General features: G+C 42.3%; 1 protein-coding gene across 1 annotated transcript in view; it reads left to right on the top strand.

Annotated features, from left to right (window-relative positions):
* Positions 1–531: 531 nt before the first annotated feature.
* NRG1 (neuregulin 1) overlaps positions 532–13070 on the top strand; it is a 122946-nt gene continuing 110407 nt past the window's right edge. Inside the window, exon 1 of the mRNA XM_056848008.1 lies at positions 532–1180. Within this exon, the coding sequence (XP_056703986.1) occupies positions 547–1180 (634 nt within the window). The 5' untranslated portion in view covers positions 532–546. The remainder of the gene's footprint in view (positions 1181–13070) is intronic.

The raw sequence follows: 13070 nt of genomic DNA, 5'->3' as shown, positions 1-13070 counted from the left end.
ACCGCCGTTGCTGCTGCTGCCCTTCTTACTGGTTTTCCTTTTGCTTCTGCTGCATGACGGCTGTTTTTTCCTCCATTTAAGCAGCTGCCAGCCTCAGATACTCAAGGTGAGAAGCCAGCCTTTACCTCTGGGCTGTTGTTGGTTCACTTAAAACAATTTTCTCAAGGTTGCAGCGTTTGTTTGCGTCCCATCTTTTCGGCTCCCTAAAGCATTTGAGTGGTCTGAGACTGATTTGAAGGGATTATAAACAAAATTGTTAAAAGTGAAGCAGGAAAGAAGCTGAATCATTCTGAGGTGCTTGGTGACTCCTTTTGAAATGTTTGAAAGGATGGGGTTTCCCCCCCTTTTTTTCCTTCCCTCCTTTATTTGGATCATGTTCAGACTCTTCAATTCTTTTCTGATTCTTGTACTATGACGCTGTAAGATTTTTGTGGATCTGTTTTCTCTCTCCTGGCTTGCTTGTTCAGTAAAAAGATGGACTAGGGTAGAGTTTAAGGCCTTTTAAAGGAGCGCTTGGTTGAAATATATATATATATATGATTAAATATGTCTGAAGCCACCCTGGAGGCTTTTCCCAACCCCTCGATGCAGCTGAGCCCCACTGCATCACTTGAGGGGCTCCCTGCTGAGGAGGATGTGGCAGAGACTCAAGAAGAGGAGACCAGGGTGCAAAGAATAGCAGGCCTGGCTGCTGCTTGCTGTGTCTGCCTGGAAGCAGAACAATTGAAAGGCTGTCTGAACTCTGAAAAAATCTGCATCGTCCCCATTTTGGCTTGCCTGATTAGCCTGTGTCTCTGCATTGCCGGCCTCAAGTGGGTCTTTGTGGACAAGATTTTCGAGTATGACTCTCCCACCCACCTTGGCCCCGACAGGATCGGACAAGACCCTGTCACTCCCGCGGATCCCACTGCGCTGTCTGCCTGGGTGCCGTCCTTGGTGCATACTTCGTACTTCCCAGTGCCCACCGGCGAAGTCACAGCTGAGGTTACAGGGCAGGTGGACGGGCCCCTGGTTCCCTCCGAGGCTGCTCCTCAGTCATCGCCGCTTAACAGTGTTTTAGGTTCTAATTTCTTACCCTCCTTACCTCCGTTCAGCCTGGAACCGGAGGTGAAAAGAGGCACAACAGCTTTGGTGGCAGAAGAAAGAGAAACTAATATTCAAACAGCTTCACCAAAACTTGGTAAGTCGAAGTCCCCATCCCTCCCTCCCATGCAAGAGTTCATTCTTTGCTACCATAATCCATGTTAAGAGTAATTTGAGTTGCATTGTGATGAGGCCATTAATAATTTTTTGCTGATCATTGAAGAGAAATGTTCCAGCTTTGTCTTTTAGGCAGAAAGGAACTTTAGCCTGACTGACTTTCCTGTCCCCTTATCCTAGCTCAGAAAAAGTTGCTTACTGTTATAACCATAATATGAAGGTTGCTAGATGCTTAATGTACAACTAAACACAAACAATTCAGCGAGTCACTTTGGTAACAGATTTTCTGCAAAGTTGCATTGATTACCTTTTTGTTTCCATCCCTTTCCCCAGCATGTAATTGATTTCTGTCTTCGACTTCACCTGTCTCCCAACTTGGAGTGTTCTGTATTCCTGATAAATCACCACAGCCCCATCCTTCCTTTATTTGTCTCTTTCTTAAGTTAATGCAGTGGTGCAGTAATTTGGCAGTAATTCTAAACACATCCTTTTTTCTTTTTTTGCTTGGTTGCCTTAGTCTTATCTGTGCTGATAAGAGTTGTTATATTAGGTTCAACCAGAGTCTCCCCTAAAATCCAGTATTTAAAACTAAAACTAGGCAAGAGCTTGTCATGTAGCAGCAATGGAATGCCTTTATGAAATAGGTGATGATAAAGGAGCTACAAAGCATGTGGAAAGTACATTCCCCACACCATGGACTCTACAGACAGGTTCAACATCTCTGCGATCAGGAGTCATTTTTTACTTTGAGAATGTGGCTTCTGTATTGGTTAGAGTTCCAGAACTTTAGTTCTAATAAATTAATCTCTGGACACACTGGAGGAATCCAGAAATTTAGGTTTACAGGCTGCCCTATCCCACGAGCTCAGGGCAGGGAACAAAAAAACTATCCAGTATAAAGCGTAAATATTCATCAAATTGACTCAAATTATCTCTGCCGGTTGCTGAGAATCCCAAATGCCACAAATCAGCTCAGACGGGTAGCTTTAAATGATAGAGTCGCCATTCCTTTTTACCCCTCAAACAAGGAATTCTACAACATGTAACCATCTCGTCAACTTTAACAAAGCAACTCAATGTAGATTACCAGGCATCAGGAAGCCCTATCAAAATTGCTTGCTATTGGAAGTGAACAACCATTTCTCAATGATATCCCAAATATGAGTGTTGTATAATGAAATTGCCAACATTTTTGGAAAAGCTTGTGTTGAAACAATGCAGCTCTGGTTGACAGTCTGAGAGCTGCCTGATACAGGCAAAGGGGGCGTGTTTGGAAACCAGGCCCATAATTTGTAACAGAGATCTGCAGTGGCTAAAGCAATCCACTTCCTTGATTTGTTTATTTAGTTGTAGCAAGACTGCTGTGTTCTCCCCCCACCCCCCCCGCCCCAAAGCCATTTTCCTGAAGAAAATATGGTGGAGATTTTATTTCTGCAACATGCATTTGATCTTATTCTGTTCATATGGGGTAGATAAATGTCAAATGGAGCAAGATCGGGCTCCCCGTTAGTTACCAGGATTTAGCAGACTTGCCACTTGCAGAATGATTCTGTGCCTATTTACTCAGAAGTGTAAGTCCCACTTAGTTCATTGGGTCTTGCTGCCTAATCAGCGTGTTTTAAGATTGCAGCCTCTATGTGCTAGATGACTACGGCTGTGTAAATGAGAAACCTCCATTGCTAGCAGTGCAGCTACACCCACTTTCATCCAAGTCACTGCGGCAGCCATGGATCTAACCCAGTTATTCAAATAGTTCCAATATGAGTCACACTCAAAGGGGATTCAAAGGGAATCTTGCAGTTCTTCAGGTATCATTTGCTTTTGGAATACAATGTGAAATTTTGAATTATGCACAATTTACCTATAGTTAATACTCTGTCAAGTAAGGGACTGACTGTTTGGTAAACTGTCCTTTGATAGTTTGATTGCTGTGACAAAAATCAGGAAATTGTCACTGACTTTTTGCAATCTCCTTCACTAGTTTTGTCCAGATGACAGTAACTAGGATTTTTTTTTTCATTCCAGAAGTAATTAGTGAAGGAGTTTCTTCTTCCTCCTCCTTTTTTTTCCTTTTAAGTGGCATCACTGACATTCTTAAAATATGGTTACTATCCTTCTGCAGCTGGCAAATTGAATATCTACCAAAAGTGCTTTCTCTTGGGAGAGGAAATGGCAAAGCAAGAGCTCTTGAGATTCTTCAAAACAGTCTTCATTTGATTATTTGAAATCTTAACACACTAGAATCCGCTCATAACTTGCCCACCAGTGTGACCCATCAGGTGGATTTGTAAAAAGATAAAGAAAATGGCCTTTGGGTAGCTTACCAGCAAATTTTTAATGATTCACATTCTTTCCTGTTCATGCTCAGGGAAATAAAGGGGGAAACCAGCAAATTTATCTTCGTATTGCCCAAGATTGGAACTTTTAAAAAATCTATATTTCATACAGGTATTGACCTAAGGGGAGAAGACTTTGCCGATTATTTTGTTTTTACTCTTTTGTTTTTACTATGAGAACATAAGTCAATAGAAGCCTAACTGTGACAAGTTCTGAAGTTTTGAGCTTCTATAGCTCTTTAGATAGCAGTAGAATCAAAAGGGGGAAAGAGATGCTACCCGATTGCTGCCAAAAAGTTCCAAGCAGCAAAAGGAGAAGTTTGCTAGTACACTGTCCTGTTTTGTACTGTGCAAGTCATTGGGGGAGAATATTAATAATAAGCAATAATCCTACTGTATGTATTGCCTAAAGTCGGTACATATATTCTTCGGAAGCCTTTGAGACTTCATACTAGTATTTCTTCAGAACTGGGAATGTGCCGGCCTAGTTCCTAGTCTGAGATTGTCATGTCATATCTGGACTTTTTTTTATTGGTTTCAGAATCCCATTTTCCTTCTCTCCTTTCTATCTAGCTCAGCACATTCTGTTCGGGACTATATCCTTCAAGGTCATAGTCTGACAAGGGCTAATTGATTCTTCTCTGTGCTGGAGTCTGGGAGAGAGGCAATCCTAGTAATTGTCTCCTCTGTGTTGCTCTGAAGATCTTGCCCACGTTTTAAGTACCATATATTTTGTCTTTTCTCAATATAGAAATAGTGGCTCTCCTTCCGCATGTCTGGCCATTTTAAATTAAATGTCACCTTTCTGAAATAGCAAGAGTACAGCATTTTATGCATTCATCTGCATGAAATATTTATAATGCATATCAGAATTTCATATGTGTATGTATACCTATATATGAATGATCTATATTATATTTTACCATAACGTACAATTTTTCTTCAAAGATGCACCAGTCCTATGAATGCTAATCATAGTGGGGTGAAATAGTGCTTTTCATACAAACCTGCACTTCAATTACTGTAATGGTTATGCCTGCAATACTGCTGTGGTTTCTGTAATCATTGCTATTCTGTGTTTAACTACACCATATCTTAAATATATTCTCTGCTTTTTGCTCTCTATTGGAATGAATAATTAGAGGCTGGAAGATGTTCCTGTATTACATTTGTAGTGGAGGTAACAATGATTGCTGAATCCTGATGTTCCCGAAATCTCGGTGGTGGCTCCCCCTGCCAGGCCGTGATTGCTCTTTGTTTCCTCGTGCGCTATGAGACTGCGGCTGGCTCTCCCAGCATGCCTGTGTGTGTTTCTGTTGTTTTTAGCCAGAAATGGGAAATGCAGATCCATAATTAGTAAGATGCTCAAGCACCTGAATCAAGGGGAGCCTACATGTCTGTCAAAGTCATCAGGATTGGCCTTTCTACAGACCCCTTGATCAGCAGAAGGTGTCACAGTACCTTCTGAGTGATGGTCTCATTTCTGTTGAACTGTTTGCCATGGGAGTCCTATGTAAACTTAAGCTATGTAAACTTAAACTCACATGATTTTAGGAAGTCATTTCTGGGAGTATCGAGGTTTTAGGCACCTAAAAGTTTGATGTGTCCAATGGGACTTTTGTCCTTTGGGAGGGGTCGTGGCTCAGTGGTAGAGCATCTGCTTGGCATTCAGAAGATCCCAGGTTCAATCCCCAGCATCTCCAGTTAAAGGGGCTAGGCAAGTAGGTGATGTGACAGACCTCTGCCTGAGACCCTGGAGAGCCACTGCCTGTTTGAGTAGACAATACTGACTTTGATGGACCAAGGGTCTGTTTCAGTAGAAGGCAGCTTCATTTGTTCATGTGAACAGTTCCCCCCCCCCTTGCCAAACTACTTAGAAACTCTTGTTTCAAAAAAGGTTTACCATGCAGAATGGGGAACCATTTTTTCAAGAAAACATTCAGTTCTCTGGATTCACCTCTCTGCAAAGCATTTTTCCCAGTTAGTATCTAGAAAAAAAATTAATTTTATTCATTTATTTACATTATGTATAGTCTGACTTTCTCACTGAGACTCAGGGCAGATTACACAGTATAAGTCAATGCAGCCATCTATCCCTGTGTTCTTAATGGACTAGTTATTTAAAATTGTAATCTGTACTTAATTTTGCTTTTATTTATCATGGGAATGTTTATATATAATGCAGAAATATACTTGTGTGCAAAATCATAGCCATTTCAGCATTTTCTGAATAAAAACCTTAAAGGTTTTCTGAATAAGGTTTTCTGAATAAAAACCTTGTGTTCCAGACTTCAAAGGATTGCATCAAGGATTCTTATTCACTGGGTGCGGGAGGGCAGACTTAGGATGTGAGTTTTTACTTAATGCAACTCAAACTTGGTATCGTTAACATAGTAGTTGTAAAAAGCATCCATCCTGATTTTTGCCAAAGAACAGAACTCTGCTACAAAGTTTGTTTTACATTTGCTCTCTGTGTCTGGATGCTCCCCAATGCCACCCCACATCTCAATCCCTTTCCAGCATACTGCTGCTTGCCTCCCAAACATCTCATTACATGCCAAAACAGCTCTCCACCATGCTGACAGCTTAACAAACATGTCTTCCAGCCCACCTTCTCCCTAGACCCCTACTCAGTTCGATATTCTTCCCCCATGGCCAGTGTTGTGTAGTGGTTAAGAGTGGTGGTTTGGAGTGGTGGAGTCTGATCTGGAGAACCGTGCTCAATTCCCCACTCCTCCACATGAGCGGTGGAGGCTAATCTGGTGAACTGGATTTGTTTCCCCACTCCTACACACAAAGCCAGCTGGGTGACCTTGGGCAAGTCACAGCTCTATTAGAGCTCTCTCAGCCCCACCTACATCACAGGGTGTCTGTTGTGGGGAGGGGAAGGGAAGGTGATTGTAAGCCAGTTTGAGTCTCCCCTAAGTGGTAGAGAAAGTCAGTATATAAAAACCAACTCTTCTTATTATTCAAATGGAAAATGGCATTCTCCATTCTTCTCTGTGCTGGCATACTGCACCCCACTTGCCTATAACCTCTACATTCCTTTATACCAGCACTGCTATCTTAAATAGAATGAGGAAGCTGATTCTGGGCCCTGATAGCAGCAGCCATTGATAGAAGAAGAAGAGTTGGTTTTTATATGCCGACTTCCTCTACCACTTAAGGGAGAATCAAACCAGTTTATAATCACCTTCCCTTCCCCTCCCCACAACAGACACCCTGGGGGTAGGTGGGGCTGAGAGAGCTCGAAGACAGCTGTGACTAGCCCAAGGTCACCCAGCTGGCTTCATGTGTAGGAGTGGGGAAACAAATCCAGTTCACCAGATTAGTCTCCGTCGTTCATGTGGAAGACTGGGGAATCGAGCCCGGTTCTCCAGATCAGAGTCCACCACTCCAAACCACCGCCCTTAACCACTATACCACGCTGGCTCATGGATAGCCAGTTTCCTTTCAAGGGTAAAAAGAATGGGGGCTAATGTGGTCTGCTGGGGTAGTTGTTAATTTACAGCAGTTGACCACGTAAATTAATTGCAGGACTGGAATAAGATGCAATAAAGGAAGATAACATCCAACTGCCCACGGGGGGGTGGGGGTTGAAAGTGGGTGAGGTCTCCTGAAGTTGTAAATGTTATTGTGCCCTGAAACAATAATTAATGTTGTGCTTACTGGCCTGTCATTCAAACTCTGTGAATAAATACGAAGAGCTTTAAATACATGACCTCAGGTATACATGCCGTGGGGCTCAGCACAAAGCACTCAACTCCATAAAGCGCAACACAAAATATGGGAAGCAAATACTAAAATACTCAAGGTCAGCGATCCAAGAGCATACAGAAATGTATTCTGTTACAGTATATAATAGCTATTCCAAAGCTAGAACTTTTGAGCTTAAAAAAAGAATTCTGATCCAAATTTGCATAAGCAGACATGACGTTAAATGGCTTTTAAGTGAAGTAGCTAAGAAAGGCGAAAAACAGGAAGCAAGTATGAGAAGTTCTAATATAGGGTTGCCATCCTCCAGGTGGGGCCTGGAAATCTCCTGGAATGACTATTGGTCTTCAGACTACAGAGACCTCTTCCCCTGGAGAAAATAGCTGCTTTGGAAGGTGGAGGTCCCTTTCCTTCCCAAACTCCATCCTTCCCAAGTTCCAACCCCAGATCTTCAGGAATTTCTCAACCCAGGACTGACAACCCTAATAGAGGCAAGGCCTGTGATGTGCTAAAGACCCTCACAGTTCAAAGATGCAGTTTAGGTATAAAGTCAAATCTCAGGTCAGCTAGACTGGAACTCGCAGCAGTTAGGAAAGCAACTAAACACCATTAACTATCACAACTATCAGTTGTGCTTGTGATGAGAATAACCCAAAGTCGTCAGGTTCATGCATTCCCTCCCCCCACCCCCAAATCTCCTCGCTTGGCACTGAAATTGCAAACTAGGAAAGCTTGAAAAAGCACAAACAGTTTTTTTTTTTTTTTGCTATATCCAAATTGGGCTGTTCAAAAAATCAGGTTTGCTTTTGGCTTTCAAACCAGAATTCTAAACCATGGATTAATTCTGGGGTATATACATGATCCCGACAACTTTAAATTAAATAATCAGAAGTAAATGTGTACTTGGCAATAATCTATTGATTTTCTGCTTTGAAAGTATTTAAAATTGCTTATGTTAGATACTGAATAGTATTTTAGGAATTTTGCAGATAGTCCTCTTGATTAACAGTTGATGGCATAAATACTGTATTATACCATTTTTGATGAGAGAGTGATAGCTTTGGACTGCACTCATGCCCTATGTGATACTTTATTAAATGTGCCATCATATCACCATGTTATACTGCCATTTAACTGATCTGTGGGGAAATGTGCTCTTAGTTTTTTTCTTTACTGTTTTGGTGATGCTATATTTGTCCTTTGTGCATTGCAGATATGAACTGAGCAATTCTCCTTCAGTTTGCAATGCAGTCAGCTCATTACTCTTTTGGAACAGAAAAGGCTATGAATCTCCTCAAGTAACTGAAAAAAAGGCAACATGTTCGCTTTCTTTTCTTGTTTTCTCAAGACAGTACGGTTGTTGCATATTTGTGCATTTGTTCCACAGCTCACAACTGGAAAGGTATAAATGGAACCTTTTAAGTTTTGATCATTTGTAGTCTTGCTAATGGAAATGCAATAGATTTTGCTGCAGAAACCTAACTCTGAATCAATATTGATGCAGTGAAGCAGCTTATTCAGCAATGAAGAATGTCTCTATATATTACAGGATGAGGGTATAGTCAGCTTGAAGTAACAAGGTACACCCAAGTCTGAAGAAACAGGCCTTTACCCAGTACCCTTGCTTCGTCCACAGGAATTGTCTCAGTGTTAGTGATAAGGAGGAGACTTACCAGGGTGGGGAAGCCTTGCTGGCAATGTCGCCAGAGGTGCAGTGGTGTCATTTTGGTGATGCCATCACATCACCAATAAGACTGTAGAGTTCACCCAAAACTCTATGGTTTAGAGTTTTCCGGAGGAGGACACAGTAAGTAGAAATTAATTACATCCTGCAAGCACCAGAAGGGAATCACCCATCACTCAAGATGCCCTCCTTACTTCAGAGTGGAAGGGACCTTCACGGTAAGTAATCAAGGTTCCGTTTTGGACAAATGCTAGAGCGTCACCTGACATAATGCCATCAGCCAATGCCACCCCAACCACCCAATTTCCCCAGCCATTTTCCCCCTGCTGCCCAGTTGGGTGGCAGTGGGCAGCACTAGCAGGGGGTAGGAGGTCTCCCACCAAAGAGGGAGAGTGGCTTCCCTGAATGGTGAAGTGATTCAGATAAAAACTTTTATCCATCCTATTCATCACTGAATCTATTGCCATTTTAGTAAAGCACAGGATTAAGACAGTGGGATATATCCAACCATCCTCTGAGTAGCCTTTCTCTAGCCCAGGGGTGGGGAACCTTTTTTCCATGAAGGGCCATTTGGATATTGATAACATCATTCGCAGGCCATACAAAATTATCAACTTAAAAATTAGCCAACCAAGCCCCAAACAGGCAGCTACCCCAAATGACCCCCCCCCCACATGCAGGCAAGCAGGCAGGCATCCAACCAGTGGCGCACTCGCCCACCTGGTGGCACAGGATAGTCTGTTGCACCAGCCAGGCGTAGCCGTCTAGCCGCACGGCGGAGTTGCTCCTGCTTTGCATGGTCGGGGCCAGATTCTACAGCTGGCTTCTGCTACCTCTGCCTGCAGGGATGAAATGAGGACACACTGGCTAAGAATCCCCCCCCCCCCCCGCGCGCATTCTGGACCTGCCTCCTTTAACTCCTCCATTTTCGCCACTTTCGCCCCAGCCTTTTTGTAGTACAGAGGGAATACGTTTCTCCATGGCCCGGGTGGGAAAGGATTAACACAGTTTCTTGGGCGGTCCTACAAGCTCCATAGCGAACAATTTTTTCTCAAGGGGGAGAAAGGTTTCTTTTCTCAGCAAAACAAACCCACATCTGCCTTGAATAGAGGCTATTCCTGTCCGTGGGAGGGGGCAGATCACCAGTCTTAGATCCTTCTGAGCTAGAGATCAGCCTGGACCCACGAAGGGCCAGACCAAATGATTTCACGGGCCTTAAACGGCCCCCGGGCCTGACGTTCCCCACCCCTGCTCTAGCCTAAGGAGCCTTCCTTCAACTTAAGTGGCTCTCTCTTAGGTTGGAGGAAGGCTTGAAATTTGAGCCAAAAGGAAAGGTGGGGTATAAATGCTTTAATAAATAAATACATAAATAAACTGTGCAGTGGAGTGGTAGGATGTAGCGGTAGGATCTCCTGAAGTTTCTCTGCTTGGGGAGTAGGTGTGTCAGAGAGATTGGGAAAGGACTCTTTGCCCATCTAGCAAGTCTTTTATCTAACTTATTCTATTTGTGTGCGCTATAATTTTTATGAAGGACTTCAGTTGAAAGGCAGTTTGGGGGCTTATCAAGCACTGTGTAATATCTAGATGCAGCTAAATACAAATGTAATTACGTACACATAGCAGCGGGAGTAATAAATATCAACAGTTTAGGACATCTTCTTGGGATATGATCGACAAAGGAAACCCTTTGTGTTTTGCCAGTACCTTCCTGGGTCACTTTTGTAAAATCAACTGGACTTTGCATGCTTTGTTTCAGGTTTCTGCAATCCTAGCCCTATTACATTATTTATTAGATGTCTCCTCATCCTATTTGTACTGACTTGCATTATGCAGTCCGCCTTGAGTCTCAGTGAGAAAGGAAGACTGTTATGGAGTGCAGTTTTTAATAAGTTGGAAGCAGGTGCTCTTAGACACCCCCTTTTTTTAGATAAAAGTGGTGTTCTGAAAAGTGTACCCAGCAGGCTAATTGCCTAATCGCTTCAGAGCTGGGGGAAAGAATATCAGCACAATCCTAAGGGGAGTAGTTGCAGCTTGATGCAGCAAGCCGAAAATGTAATTTTTGCAAAACCCTGTGAAACTGCTCCATTCAGTTTCATGGGGCTGAACCACCACTTTTGTAGCCACAAGTTCACACCAGCAAAAGGGGGCCTTCTCAGGGCGAAAGGGCTCAGGGAACTGACTAAAGTCATCCCCGCCCCCAGGTATGCCCCCTTTGGTGCTGGCACGAGCCCTTGGATCAGAGATATGCTGCCACAGCTCCCTGATGCCAGTGTAAATGGCCCTGTGCTGGTGTTATTTAGCTGGTGCAAGTGGCACTAATGCCAGCACAGGGGTCATGCTAGCTCCTAAGGCCATTCAGCCCCCCCCCCTCCTTTCAGGATTGCTCTGCCAGTGTTTATCATTACACACATTCATGGAATCATGAATGGAGCTTTGGCTCCAGTACCTTGCTTCATTGTAACTGAGCTTTCACCCCCAGCCTTGTCCTCTGTTTCCTTTAACTTATCCGTCCAGCTCTTTGTGAAGAAGCCCAGAATCCTATCCACTTCCTGCTTGAATGGACGCTCTGGATGTTCAGACTTGCAATTGGGGAACCTCTAGGTTGGATGTTGCTATCTGAAGGTATAACATTTCAAGAAATTTTGAAGCCATGGGAGGAAAAACCCCTCTTTTTCCCAATTTTTCTCATAGGAAAAATGAAAATTTTATGGAAAATTTACATATATACAGTATTTATAAGCTGAGTTATACCACACTATTGATATCAGTGTACATAGAAGGGTGTAATTCTTAGGACTATACTGCTATTTTCTTAACAAGTTTAAATTTGTTTTACTGTTTTAAACTACAAAAAATGCATTGTTTATAATTAAGCATATAAAATTGTACTATTTGGCACATTTATGAAATTAAAAAGTATAAATACCTTAGTTTTGTACAAGCAAAATTTCAAAGTACGAGAGAGCGAGAGAGAGAGAGAGAGCGCGAGAGAGAGAGAGAGGATTGCAATCTGCTCTACCTGATGCTACTTTAGCATGAGTATCTTAGGTTTTGTTATCTGAGCAGTAGGAAAAATAAAAGTTGAAAATAGAAAACACAGATTTTGCAGTACGTTACATGGACTATGTGTTATGATATGCATTTTAGAGTATTAACTGTGAACAAAATTGTTCGTATTTAAACAGTAACTGTGTCCTTGAAATTGGCTTCTACCAGTTAATTCCTTTTTCTGCATCTCTGTTTTCTCATAATTTTTAAATTTATGATGATAAAAAACCATGGCGGCCAGTTGCACAAATTTATTGTAAACCCTACAAAAATGTTTAAACAATATAGACTTCTTTTGGCTTAGCCAGATGAACCGAGAGACACTTTTATGGAGGCCTGGTTTCCAGAGGGAGGAATAAATTGTGTGTGATGGAAGCTTAGCTTGATTGCTTGGTTAAAGAGCATTAGAAAAAGAAAAAGGGCTTTATTTTATTCAGTCAAATAGGATGAGTTCAAGCTTAGAAAATATTTCTGGTTCGCTTGTGAAACTGTCAAATTTAATGCAATCACATCAGGCATTTTTCTAGCAACGGAAACCCAGCTGGAATAAATGGATTTGGCTGTTGTTAAACATGTGATGCTTATGTTGACATAAACTCCTTCATAAAGTGGTTACTCAAGATGATGGAACTTCTAAGCCATTGGGATACACTGATGAACACACACATGACATGGTGGGAAGGCACAGCTTTAGCATATAAGGGGAGCGCAGTTAAGTGGGGAACAACAGAGGAATAATGTCCCCCAAAAAATGGGTTTTAGTACTTGAAGAACCTGATAATCATTGTGACTTTGGCCTGCTTTTACACCTCTGTTTTCTATGGTTGGTTTGTACCATTAAAGGAAAATCTATGCAATGATTGGATACCAGAGCCAGCGTGGGGCAATATAATGCTTCTCATGTTATCTCTACTATGAACTACAAGTTTCTTCTTCCTTCTTCCTTCATACATGATCATTTACTCCCATGAGCACACGGGAAAGGGCATCTTCTTTCCTGTCTTTTGAATACTGTATCGTTCTGTTTTCTAGATGACCCCTTTAGCATGCTCTAGCATTGCTTTAGTGTACAACAGGGCCTCAAATTA

The sequence above is a fragment of the Euleptes europaea genome, chromosome 4, assembly GCF_029931775.1.
Source record: "Euleptes europaea isolate rEulEur1 chromosome 4, rEulEur1.hap1, whole genome shotgun sequence".
NCBI classification, from domain to species: Eukaryota; Metazoa; Chordata; class Lepidosauria; order Squamata; family Sphaerodactylidae; genus Euleptes; species Euleptes europaea.
The sequence above is the reverse complement of the archived record's forward strand: the minus strand, read 5'-3'. Positions and strand labels throughout refer to the sequence as shown.